The sequence below is a fragment of the Astyanax mexicanus genome, chromosome 1 (genome assembly GCF_023375975.1).
Source record: "Astyanax mexicanus isolate ESR-SI-001 chromosome 1, AstMex3_surface, whole genome shotgun sequence".
In the NCBI taxonomy this organism is placed as follows: domain Eukaryota; kingdom Metazoa; phylum Chordata; class Actinopteri; order Characiformes; family Acestrorhamphidae; genus Astyanax; species Astyanax mexicanus.
The window spans coordinates 47,266,932-47,280,399 of record NC_064408.1 but is presented as its reverse complement, the minus strand read 5'-3'; the positions used below and the strand labels follow the sequence as shown (position 1 = coordinate 47,280,399).

The following is a 13,468-nucleotide window of genomic DNA, read 5'->3' as shown; positions in this document are numbered from 1 at the left end:
AACTGCTCAGATTAATTTAGTGCAAAAGGTGGGGAAAAGTAACAGGTATTTTCAGCTGTCCTGGTATGACAAAGTGAGCTGGCGGACTGAAAGTGCTGTAACAAATAAAATGTACTGTTGGCCATGCCTCTTGATGAAACCATCTCAGGGAGGGTAGAATTTATGTGTAAATAAACCGACACATTTTAAGATGTAGCCTGAAATTGAACTTCCCCTCCTTGAAAGATTAGCATCTGCCACTGATCCCTAACTAGTGCATACCAAACTACTAACAGTTAGAGTTCAGTGGATTTCTTCTTGCCACTCTTCAATAACGGCCAGATTTGTGGAGTGCATGACTTCTAGTTGTCCTGAGGACAGATACTTCCACCTAAGCTGTGGATTTCTGCAGCTCCTCCAGAGTGACTATGGGCCTCTTGGCTGCTTCTCTGACCAGTGCTCTCCTTGCTCGATCTGTCAGTTTTGGTGAATGGCCATGTGTTGGAAGGTTTGCAGTTGTATTATACTTTTTCCATTTTTGGATGATGGATTGTACAGTGCCCTTTGGCATGCTCAAAGCTTGTGATATGTTTTTTTTTACCTAACCCTGCTTTAAACTTCTCCACAACTTTATCTCTGACCTGTCTGGTGAGTTCCTTGGTCTTTATGATGCTGTTTGTTCACTGGTATTCTCTAACACACCACTGAGGTCAATTCAGAACAGCTGTATTTATACTGAGACAAAATTACACACAGCTGGACTTCTGAAGGCGATTGACTGCACTAGATTTTATTTAGGGGTTTTAGAGTGACTTTTGCACATCACACTTTTCAGATTTTTATTTTATAAAAACAATGTATCATTTTCATTCCACTTCACAATTATGTGCTACTTTGTGATGGTTTATCACTTAAGATCTTGATCAAATACATTTAAGTTTGTGGTTGTTAGGTGACAAAATGTAAAAAAAAAAAATTCTCCTGAAAGGTGGAACATTCTCCCTGAACTGGCACCGTGATTGGCGTTAAGAGATTTTCCATTTACACAGCAGTCAGTGGCCTCATTAATAAGTGTTTTTTTTTAAATAAAATATGGGAAATTTCCGGAAATATACTAATACGGGAGGACGGCGGGAAAAAGGGGCAAAATACGGTAGTTTCCTGGCCAAAACGGGAGACTTAACAGGTATGGCGAAATACATTTTCGTTTATTATAGCTCACAATAAGTCCTGCAATCCTAAATGAATGAACACAATTTGAAAATGAAATAGTTATTGGCTGATCAGGCACAAGCTATATATCTATTTACAAAGTTAATCTAAATGATGTTATGTAATAACAAAAGTTTGGGAGAAGGACCACGCCCGAACTCTACGTTCTAACTCCACCCCGTATCAATCAACCGTCCTATAAATACCTCCCCTAACTAACTATCTCTCGTGACGAAAACTTCGCATCAGTCGAATCTGCCGCACCCGCCTGCTCGCATTAGCTTGTTCTCCACCATGGACCTTTAACTCACCGCCTCCGACGAGGACCTCTTCCCTCCTAGCCAGCCTGTCTCCACTCCTGCTCCACCTCGCCGGGCTCGTCGTCTGAATTCCGTAATCTCCATTCCGGCTACTCCTGGTTCTACTCCGGCTACTGCTTATTCTTCCTCCCGGGTCGGTCGTCCTCACCAGTGCACCCCCGGATCTCGGCGCTCCCGTTGCTCTTCTCCCCCTTCCCCTACTCCACCTCGCTGGGCTCGTCGTCTGAATTCCGTAATCTCCATTCCGGCTACTCCTGGTTCTACTCCGGCTACTGCTTATTCTTCCTCCCGGGTCGGTCGTCCTCACCAGTGCACCCCCGGATCTCGGCGCTCCCGCCGCTCTTCTCCCCCTACTCCTCCTGCGCGGGCTAGTCGCTCCGGACGCCCGTCTTCCTCGGCCGGCCTCGCCGGCCCTGAGCCCCTCTCTCCTAGTAAGTCCCAGCCTCCTCGCATGTCCGATTGGACTGTTGTTAAGCTGCAGCGGGTTTTTGAAGGACCGTGGCGTCCCTTTCCCCCGTTCTGCTCCAAAAGCGGAACTTTTCACTGAACCTCTGAACAGCGCACATGAGCCGCACCAGTGTCGCGGCCTGATGACGTCACCCGCTCAACTCGCCGCCGCTGCAGCTCTCGCACCCCTGGCGCGGCACCAACTTCGCCTCAGCGCCTCGTCTCTCGTCTCTCTCGTCTCTCTTCCCCTCAGTCGTCCAACTCCCCCTCCCTCAGTCGTCCAACTCCCCCTCCCTCTGTCGTCCAACTCCCCCTCCCTCTGTCGTCCAACTCCCCCTCCCTCTGTCGTCCAACTCCCCCTCCCTCTGTCGTCCAACTCCCCCTCCCTCTGTCGTCCAACTCCCCCTCCCTCTGTCGTCCAACTCCCCCTCCCTCTGTCGTCCAAACCCCCTCGCCGCTGCTGCAGCTCTCGCACACCTGGCGCGGCACCAACTTCGCCTCAGCGCCTCGTTTCTCTCGTCTTTCTCGTTTCCCTCTTCCCCTCAGTCGTTCAAACCCCCTCTCTCGGTCATCCTCCTTCTCCATTTCTGCGTTCCTCCTGCTGTTCTCCAACAGTGTTGCCAACTTGCCGACTTAGTTTTTGTTTGTTATTGAGAGTTTAAATGAACACACATGCTCTTCAGTTTCTCCTCAGCGAGCAGCAGGTGCTGCCGCGAGCCCCGCCCACGACACTCACAGCGCAGTCTCAGTCAGACCACACACTCACACCGCTCTTCAAACACGCTGCAACGAACTGCGCATACCTAAAGCCGCCGCTGACTGTCACAAAAAAAAAAAAAAAAAAAAAAAACTTAATCATGTAATTTACGTTAAAATGGAGTTATTTTCAGAAGTCTCTGCCTATTTATAAAAGCAACGGACGTAGTTCATTTGTTAGAGTTCATTTGTAACATTCTAACATTTAAGGGGTTTTCATCACAAATTGCAGCCAATGGCTACTTTCCTTACTGAGCAGTTGGCAACACTTCTCCAACCCGTCCCTTCCAGCCAGCCTTTCTCCTTCCTTTACTCCGTCAATTCTCTTCCCGCCTCCTCTCTCGCCGTTTCTCACCGGGCTGCAGCACCCGCTCAGCTCCTTGCTGGAGCTTCATGACCTTCATTCTCTATCTACAGCGCCGCCCCCTCTCAGCTCGCGCTGCGGTTCATCTCCAACACTGGAACCCTGCTACATTCCAAGACGCCCTGGATCTGGAACTTCATTGACGTATGTTTGCGGGACGAAGCTCCCCATCCCGCGATGGGCCTGGCTGTCTAAGGCTGACGTGGTTTCGGCTTTCAAAATCCTCCCTCTCCATCCTGACTCCTGGCGCCTTTTCAGAGTCCGTTTTTCAGTTCACCTTGCTTCGGGTGCAAAGTAACCCCAAGCTTCGATTCCTTTGCTAAGGCGCTCTGCTGGATTTGCTTAACACGGGCCCCAGTTCGTGCTCCACCTCCTGGGTAACTTCGTCGTCGGTCCTCCTTCCTCGCCCCTCTTGATGGGTCTTGAAGCCACGACCAGCGCTTTCACTCGCCTCCGTGCCCCGCCGTCGGAGAACTCCGTTGGTCCCTCCACATCTCTCGAGTTTCTTGGGATCTTTCTGGACTCCGCCTCCTTTCAAGTCTCCCCGCCCGTACCTAGCACCGTCTTTCCCCCCCCCCCCCCCCCCTCGGCCACTTTATTCACAACCCAAAATCTAACCCAGGGTCGTTCTTTCATTTCCCGCCTCCTCCGCTTGGCTTTTCGTCCGAGCCCTCCACCATTTGTTATGCTCAACTGATACTGCACGTCAGAGCTCCATTTCTGGCTGTGCCTCCTCTGCAATCGACCGGGTTTTTCTTCTACGCCAACGCAGCTTCCAGCTCTTTTGATATCAAGCTATTCACAGATGCCGCTCCTTCCTCTGGTCGCTTCTGCTTGGCCGGAGAACTTCATGTGCTCCGCCGCGCAGCCGCGCGATTCTTCTGCGCTCTCTGGACTTATATGCGGTCCTCGTCGCTGCCCTCCTTTGGGGACATGAATGGTCAGGAAAATCAATTTTACTCCATTCAGACAATCTCGCCGCGGTCCACATCAACAAAAGTCGATCAAAATCGCTAGACATAATGCCTTTTATCCGTCGCCTCACTTGGCACTCCATTAAGCATCAGTTTATAATTAAAGCTGTCCACATCCCAGGTTTATCCAACTCTATTGCTGACTCTCTTTCTCGCTTTCAATTCCAGAAATTCAGATCCTTGGCTCCGCATGCAGACTGCAACCCAACGCCGGTACCTCCATTTTCACTAACTACACTACACCTAACCCCCGTCTGAACGAACTAATCCTCCAAGCACAACAAACCATCCTTTCAGCCGTTTCCCCACAGACACTCTCTACTTACTGGTCAAGCTGGAAAGCATACAAAAATTTCCACTCCACACATAATATATCTTTCCCTTCTCATCATCCATCCGTAATAGCAGCTTATATTACTTTCATTCACACTCAACATTCAGCCCGTTCCTCATCACTCAGAGTCCATCTGGCAGCTATCAATTTTTTCACTAAACTAATTACTGGCATACCACACCCTTCCTCTAATCACCCTCAAATTTCCCTTCTCCTGAAAGGAATCCAAAAATCAGAAACTCCATACTCACACGAACGAGCTCCCATCTCACCAGAAATCCTCCATCGTTGCATTCAAACCCTCCGATCAGGCTTTTACCCTCCGACAACATCCTCCACGCTCCAATCGCTATTTCTCCTGGCATACTTCGGATTCCTCAGATGCTCAGAATTCACTTCACTAAAAATCTCCCTCAACTCCTTTTCATACCCCCTCATATCAGATCTCAGCATCCTGGACTCGGATACTCTCACCTTTAAAATCAAGCGAAGCAAAACTGACCAACTTGGCAAAACCACGATCCTCCATCTGTTTAAACTTGGCTCACCCCTCAGCCCGTGCGAACCACTCGTCCACCACCTAAATCTCCGGCTCTCTCAACAAGCATCACCTTCGGATACTCTGTTCACTACGGAATCTGGTAGTATAATCACAAGGCACTGGTTCCACACACATTTCCGCCGCATCCTTTCAGTCAACGGTTACTCACCAGACCAATTCTCCGCCCACTCATTCCGCATCGGTGCAGCATCCAACGCCTCCAGACAAGGAATCCCCGAGCACGTCATCAAGCTTCTCGGACGGTGGTCTTCTCAGGCGTACCACTTATACATCCGTTCCAAACCAGACGATTTGAGACAGGCTCATCTCAAACTAGCTTCATTATAAGCTCCATATTTTGGGGATATAACTGCACGCTTCTTCAGCACGCAGTTCAGAACTCCAGCCCAAATTTCCCCGAGTTCCCTCCCCTTTTTCTTCCTTTTCTACTTCTATAAGGCGTGGTCCGCACTTAGCAAAATGATGTTATGTAATAACAAAAGTTTGGGAGAAGGACCACGCCCGAACTCTACGTTCTAACTCCACCCCGTATCAATCAACCGTCCTATAAATACCTCCCCTAACTAACTATCTCTCGTGACGAAAACTTCGCAACCCACCTCCTCCCCAACAACCCCCTTTTTTCTACTCTTCCACTTCTCATTAAATAAAAAGGGGGGGATATAACTGCACGCTTCTTCAGCACGCAGTTCAGAACTCCAGCCCAAATTTCCCCGAGTTCCCTCCCCTTTTTCTTCCTTTTCTACTTCTATAAGGCGTGGTCCGCACTTAGCAAACTGACTAGACACAAGCTGCATTTTATTAAGCACACAGTGGGTTTGATCTGTGTGTTTTAATTTGTGTCTTTTTAACCAGCTATCAGAAACAATCTCATCACAGTTTATATGGTTAGCTCCGTTACCTTTCTCTTAGAAAAATCACTGTATATCCAGATTAGTTTTAACAGCAGCAGCTGCACCCGCTGCTTAAAGTCACAGTGAGGAGTGTTTCCCAACTCACACTCACTCTCCTCTGCAAAACCAGCAAGCTGATTGGTAATTTCCTGGCCAAAACTAGTATAAATTTCACACTTACAAGAAAACAAATTAAACAAAAAAATGGACAAAAAGGCATTTTGGGCAGCAAGAACCAAACAGGCAGGTTCTCCAGCCCCCTGCTGCAATATAAGGTTATGGCCATGGATGAATGGCACAAAAAAGGGCCTCAGGATCTCGTCATGCCACCATGCCCCACTTGATCTAACATTGACATCAGCAAACCCCTCACTCACACGACCTCACCCCCTGAGACGGAGCCTGACAATTTGTGCAGAAATTCTTTGGTGAAGACGAAGGTGAAGATGTTGGATGTGTAGGTTCTGGGCTAGTGTGGTTACACGTGGTCTGCAGCTGAGAGGTCGGTTAAATGTACTGCCAAATTCTCTGATACGCCTTTGAAGACAGCTTATATTGGAGATTGTAAAAGTCTTAGATCTTTGATTTTAGGTAAAGAAAAATGGGAGCAAAACCAAAAGTGTTTAGTTTATATTTTTGTTCCATGTGGAAAAGCTGTTCTAATTAATTTGCAATTACTACACCAAGATTCTGAGCTGCTGAGGCAGAAATAACAGACACATCAGACATATTTAAAGTATGATCATTTATTTATTTAGCATTCGAACCTAAAAAAAAATCTCTAATTGGTTTATTTTAAGAAAGTGTTTAACCTGAATGTATTGATGCAGACATGTCTAAGTATGTCAAACTGGATTTCTTCCAGACCACAGCTAAAAAGGTAAAAACTGGTTTCCCCTACATACGTAAATAAGCATGTGAACCCTGTTTGAAGTTAATTAATCCATTTTTACAACCTTATTATTCTGTTGTTGTTTTTTTAACATGTTATGCTCTGTGAAAATTATTAAATCTCTTTCTTACTTCAGCTCAGGAGTAAAAGTTTTCAGATCTGAAAGTAGAACAGAATCAATATGGTGTCCATCTGATTTATATTTATTTGTTAAAAAAGGTTACTTTATGTTTCCACTGATTTCCAAGTGTTTTTTTAGATTTAATTTCTCTTCATTTTATAAAACCATGTACAAATAAAGACAAATGTAAACTGTATACACAGTGAAATCAAAAACACATGCTGATCTTAATGTAAATATAAATGTAGCACAAATTTAACCTTTATTAATTGATTTGCTTGGATTATTGGTTAAAACAAGTAAAGAACATATATATGTTAAACATAAGTACAAGTGTTTGTGTGAAAGCAGTGTTTACCACTGAGGAATTAGCAAGGTTAACCCCATCATCTTTATTACCCAATTTACACATTCATTTTAAATCACATAACTTTACAGTGGAATTATAATCAGGAAAGTCAAATCCAGCGTAGAGGGGCTGAGTGAATGTGGTGTGGACTGTGTGTAGGAGGGTCATTGTATCAGAGACGCTGTAGAAAGACAGAGTTCCTGCACTGTGATCCACATACACTCCTATTCTGGCGGATGGAGGAGCTGAGAGCCTAGTCTCAATGTTGTTGTGCCAGAAAGAGAGAGAGGAAGAACACACCAGACTCCAAGACTGATTACTGTGTCCTAACCAACCTTCATGACATCCTCCTTTCCTTCTGATCCCTTTATATGACACTGCTATGTACACATATTGACAACTGCTCCACTCAACCTCCCAGTAACAGCGTCCACTCATACTCTCCTTACTCAACACCTGACACCAGTAATCAAATCTCTCCGGATGATCAGGATACTGCTGAACATCATGATTGCGTCTCACCATTCTGTTCTTCTCAAAAAGACTGAGGTGCGCACGTGCTGTGTTAGGATCCAGAGTCAGCCGCCGGTAATCTAAAAAAATATAGTAGAGTGTAATTTATTACTGACATTATGTTCTTACAGTATTTGTAATTCATTTAAAATTGTTTTTTTGTTTGTGTGTTTTTTTTCAGAGGATAAGGGAGAGGAGTAGTTGGGCCTGAATGAGGAAGAGGAGTAGTTGGGCCAGGATAAGGAAGAGGAGTAGTTGGGCCAGAATAAGGGAGATGAGTAGTTGGGCCAGGATAAAAGAGAGGAGTAGTTGGGCCTGAACTAGGAAGAGGAGTAGTTGGGCCAGGAAAAAGTAAGGAGTAGTTGGGCCAGAATAAGGGAGAGGAGTAGTTGGACCAGGATAAGGAAGAGGAGTAGTTGTACCAGGATAAGGGAGAGGAGTAGTTGGACCAGAATATAGGAGAGGAATTGTTGGACCAGGATAAGGGAGAGGAATATTTGGACACTCAAGTAAAATGTTATGAAAAAGTAATGAAATAATGCACATTGTGTGTGTGTGTGTGTGTGTGTGTGTGTGTGTGTGTGTGTGTGTGTGTGTTTCACCTACATTTCAGAAAGTCTTTTCTGGTTTTTGGTTCTGAGGGTAAAATCTGAACTGCTGCAGCTGTAGAGACACAATACAGTACAAAATGAACAGTTAGAAAAACAAGACTATCTAGAGCAAGATTACAGAACAAGTCTCATTTTTACACACAATAAGACTGTGTGTTGTTTGTGAACAGTACTTTATTAAAGGTTTATATGTGTGTAAATATAGACATCTGTGCTAGCCCTTTTCCACGCTACTGAATATTCCACAGTTAACTGTCAGTGGTATTATAAACAATTAAAAGGGACTGGGAACGAATATAATTTACTCTGTCAACTTAAAATAACGGACCGGAGAGTTAATCACTACAGACTTCCAGGGCTTCAGGTTAGTTTAAAGACAGTGCATAAAGAGCTTTATGAAATGGGTTTCCGTGGCCGAGCAGCTCCATAAAGCCTTGCATCACCAAACATAAGGCAGTTAAGTAGATACCTTTGGCCATATAGTGCAGCACTTAAATGTTTTGAACAAAGCCACAGCTCATTTTGACTGCAGGTCAGCATCTTGTCTCCCTGAACCTGTTTATACTTACATTCCAGAATGCTCTTATAAATATCTTCAAAAAGATGCTTCGGTTTACCACAGAAAACAGCTCAAAGCTTGTTCAAATACAGCAATTTGATTCAGTAAATACAGCAAGGGATTGAAAAAAATATTAACAGAATAAGACAGCTTCAGCATAATAGGCAACAAGGCAGAAGAGAGGATATGAAACAGTGGTGTCAGAGCCAGGACAATCATAACTGAACTCAGAAGATGAACTCTGGACATAAAAACATAAAAGTGGGACTTTATATCTTTTTTTACTGTTAATACAAAATCTTGTACATGTAATGGTATTAATGTAAATGCGTTCCTGTGCATATTGTATGTACATTTTGAGAATTAACTAATAAAGCTATTTCATAAAAATAAGCTAATGGAAAAGAAAAAGTGGCTGAGGAAGCAGAAGCAGCAGGAGAGTTCACACAAAGAACAGGCAGTGGTAACAGCTTGGAAAAAATGTGTAGGTTTCACAAGTGTTTCACAAGTGTTTCACAGAGATGTTGTACAACAAGCTGACATGTTAAGGTTAGGTGTGGTCCATTTCCCATAATTTTATTATTTCATAACTGTAATAGATTTTTTGATGACACCTTTGACATCAGTATCGTCACACACTTTATAATGTTTTATTGTCAAGGGACCGAAGACACTCGCTGCATATTCAGCATTTATTAATAAAATTTTCTCCTAATATTAATCATGTTGTCTCCAAACTCAACTGAAGTAAAGCTTAAGCTACTACAATATATATATTACAGTAAATAAAATATGTTTAGAAAATCAATGTATTTTTGAAACTTCAAATGTCTTTTTTTTCTAATCATTAAATGGTGGATGAATACATGAAAGAGAACTATGTGAAAATAAAAAGTGATTACGCTCGGCAAAATAAAATCTATGAGCAGTCTTATAGTCTTAGAAATATGACAAATAATTAAAATTAATAATATATTTTAATAATTTTGAAACACCAAAATACGTAGTGTTGTGATAATATAATATATGAGAGCAGAACAGCTCCTCTTACCATGTGGAGACATTGTGCTGAACTTCTCTTCACACAATTCCTCTAGTTGCTGTTTCAGATCAGATACAGATCTGATCACTTCATCAAATGAGAGATGCTGACAGACACTGATGTTGGGTGACTGATCAGATCCAGAAGAGACGTGGAGAGACTGGAAATTCTAGAGAGACAGAAATAGTAATGAATAAAAAAGTAAATCCACTTTAATAAACAAACACTGAAGAACTGGATTTATATATGTATAGAATGTATGGAAATGGTTGCTGAGTCACAGGAACACACAGAACATTGATCAGGATCAGGTGTTTCTGTAGATCAGAACAGTGTTTGTTACCTGGATGAAGTGTACTTGATCCTCTGTGTGTGAAAGCTGCTCCAGCTCAGTGTTTCTCCTCTTTAGATCAGTGATCTCCTGCTCCAGCTGTTCAATGAGTTCTTCAGCTGCACTCTGTTCAGTCTTCTCCTGATCTCTGATCAGCTCTGTTCCCTCAGAGCGCTTTTTCTCAATGGAGCGGATCAGCTCAGTAAAGATCCTCTCACTGTCCTCCACTGCTGACTGTGCAGAGCTCTGTTACAATTCACACACACAAAACCATAATACACACACACACACACACACACACACCAGATGGAGGTCCAGTTAACACTCAGCTCTATCTCACTCTCTTACTGAGAGACTAGAGAGACTAACTGTGTAGAAACCAAAAGTGTCTCAACATTTTTCTCCCCACTGTTTGAATAAAGATCCTGAGTGAGGTGATGTAGAGCTGCTTCATCAACTCTCTGTTCACTACTCACCTTAAGAGTTTTTACCGCCTGTTTGAGTTCCTGCACAGTTTCCTCTTTATCCTGGATTCTCTCCTGGATTTTCTGAAAAAAAAAAAAAAATACAGTTAATTTGACTCCACAATGTTTATAATAACAGTAGCTGAAGAGTCTCAGTTCTTCATTTTAAGTGAACATCAAGGTATGCAAAACCATAGCGGTGTCACTGCAGTGCTGAGTGCATTAGCAACCCCATCGACCAGGCTTGGAGCGTGAGGCTAGCGGCATTAGCGACCCTGTTGACTGGGCTTATAAATTTATATAACAATTAGCCCATATGCTCCAGTTGGCTTACAACCAGCTGTAGAATTTATCAGGCAACTAGCCAGCAAGCTAGCTTGGACAAATGAGCCATCTGACCTTGAGAAATCCTACAGTTTTAGCTAGCTAGCCACCAGTCCAAGGAAGTATTGCATTGGCAGTTTAATACTTGCCTACTTTCAAGAAAGGTATGTAAACTGTTGAACATAATTCACTGCAGCACTGTGTCTATATAAAAGAAAACTAAACAAATGCTATACACACTTAAAATAAATTATTTTATCCCTACCTATGTAATCCTTTTTTTTGTGACAGGTGGCATCCCAAACAGTCTTAAAATATTTTATTAGGCATGCCCAATTCTGTCATGTTGACTTTACTTACAATTATATGCAATGTTTCTGCGAAATTCTAAACATAATCAGTATAAATGGAGTCTGAAGGATTGTAGATCTCACCTGTTTCTCTTCTGCTGTAGCTGCAACTGTATCATGTCCTTTGTGTTCATGCATCGCACATAAATAACAGATTAACTGTTGATCAGTGCGACAGTAGATCTCGATCAGTTTATCATGCTGAGAGCAGATCTTCTCCTGTAGTCGTGTGGACGCTTTCACCAGCTTGTGCTTCATCAAGGCTGGAATTTCCAGGTGAGGTTTAAGATGAGTTTCACAGAGAGACGCTACACACACCAAACAGGACTTGATGGCTTTGAGTTTTCTCCCAGTACAGAAATCACACTCCACATCTCCAGCTCCAGCGTAACAGTGAGCACGAGAAGCAGCTCGGACTTCTGTCTTCTTCAGTTTCTCCACCACTTCAGCCACCATGTTGTTTCTGCGTAGAACAGGCCTCGGAGTGAACGTCTCTCTGCACTGGGGGCAGCTGTAGACCCCCCTCTGATCCTCCTGATCCCAGTGTCCATTAATACACACCATACAGAAACTGTGTCCACAGGGAATAGTTACTGGATTCTTCAGTAGATCCAGACAGACTGAACAGCTGAACTGATCCCGATCTATGGAAATAGAGACCTCTGCCATTTTCCTGCTCTCCGACTGAGAGAGAGAGAAAGAGAGAGAGAGAGAGAGAGAGAGAGAGAACAGCACTCCGAGAGTTTCGTTTTCTCTGAACTGAGAAGGAGTGGCTTCGTGATTCTGCATTTTAGAGAGAGAGAGAGAAAAGTACAAAAGGCCAAATACATTCATGTACAGCAGCAGCTGTGAAATGTATTTATAGGTGTAGGATTTAAAACTATAGTAAAGTTTTTAACAGTGTTAAATTCGTTGAAGAAAAAAATTCGTCATAGTTTTCGTCAACGAAGCTTTTTTTCAAGACGAAAACGAGACGATAACTAAATAAAAACATAAAAAAAATAAAAACTAAACGAAATTAACTGACATTTTCGACAACGAATAAAAACGAGACGAAAATGTTTTGCAGGGACGAAATCCAATCAGAACTGATTTAGTTCTGTGAAAGGTAGCGACCAGTTAGGAAGAGATCCAATCACTGCTACTTAAGCGCAGGTGGAGAGGCGGGACAAGCGGGGTAGTCAACCAATTAGTACCTGTCTCTCAGTACCCGCGGTTAGATACAAAACACGGGAGGACAGACTAGCCTGTGATCTATCGTTACTTTTGGGGCTCGACTGGAAATTAACTCGACAGTGTCGGCAGCAGAGAGAAAGAGGAGAGATTACGTATTTCTCCTTTGACGTCGCGAAAAACAAGATAACGTGTAAACCGTGTGGAGCGACTCCATCTCCGGTAAAAACACCACTAATCTTTCAGATTTCTGCAGACAAGAGTCACAAAGATCTCCATGCAGCGTTTTAATGCTAATGTTATTTCATGAGCTGATGATGGTGTGTTTAACTCAGCTGTGGACTAAAAGACACCACTGATGTTCTGTAATGTTTCTGATACAGAACTCACTCATTGAGATCAGATCATCTGTTTAGTCCCACAGTGGAAACCATAGAGCTAGTGCAGACAGCAGAAACAGGTCAGAAAGAAACTCTATAGAAAAAAAATATAACAATAAAATAAGTGAATCTCTGAACCCAAAAGTCTGTGTAAAGTTCCTGAGAGCATCTCTACAGGTATGTGTGTGTGTGTGTGTGTTTTGACCTCATTTACAGAATAGCTACATTAGGTGTGCTGGGTTAGTGCTGGAGATAAAACTAGTCTATTTTTACAGATGTTTTATGACCTGATTTCTAACAAAATTTTAAATGCTAAATTTTATTTTATTGTCACATACCTACAATAATAATATACATTTAGTCATATAAAAATATATTTCACATTCAAACATTAATAATATTACACAACTGGTAAATAAATGTTTATTTTTTATAAATGTATAGTTCATAATTCAAGGGAACTGATGAAAAAGCATTTACATTTACACCCTTTACGTTTTAGTCGACTAAATTATGAC

The 13,468-nt window shown here is 43.0% G+C and overlaps 1 protein-coding gene across 17 annotated transcripts in view; it reads right to left on the bottom strand.

Annotated features, from left to right (window-relative positions):
- LOC103035149 (tripartite motif-containing protein 16-like) overlaps window positions 1-13,468 on the bottom strand; it is a 204,234-nt gene that overhangs the window by 87,024 nt on the left and 103,742 nt on the right. For 4 of the 17 annotated variants that reach the window (XM_049479245.1, XM_049479243.1, XM_049479234.1 and 1 more), the window contains exon 7: window positions 6,572-7,617. The exons of 11 other annotated variants lie outside the window; for them this stretch is intronic. In XM_049479245.1, the coding sequence (XP_049335202.1) occupies window positions 7,267-7,617 (351 nt within the window). In that variant the 3' untranslated portion in view covers window positions 6,572-7,266. Of the gene's footprint in view, window positions 1-6,571; window positions 7,797-8,322; window positions 8,380-9,937; window positions 10,098-10,271; window positions 10,506-10,735; window positions 10,808-11,481; window positions 12,106-13,468 lie in introns of those variants that run through there. 2 more of the 17 variants (XM_049479201.1, XM_049479258.1) reach the window with 2 other exon arrangements.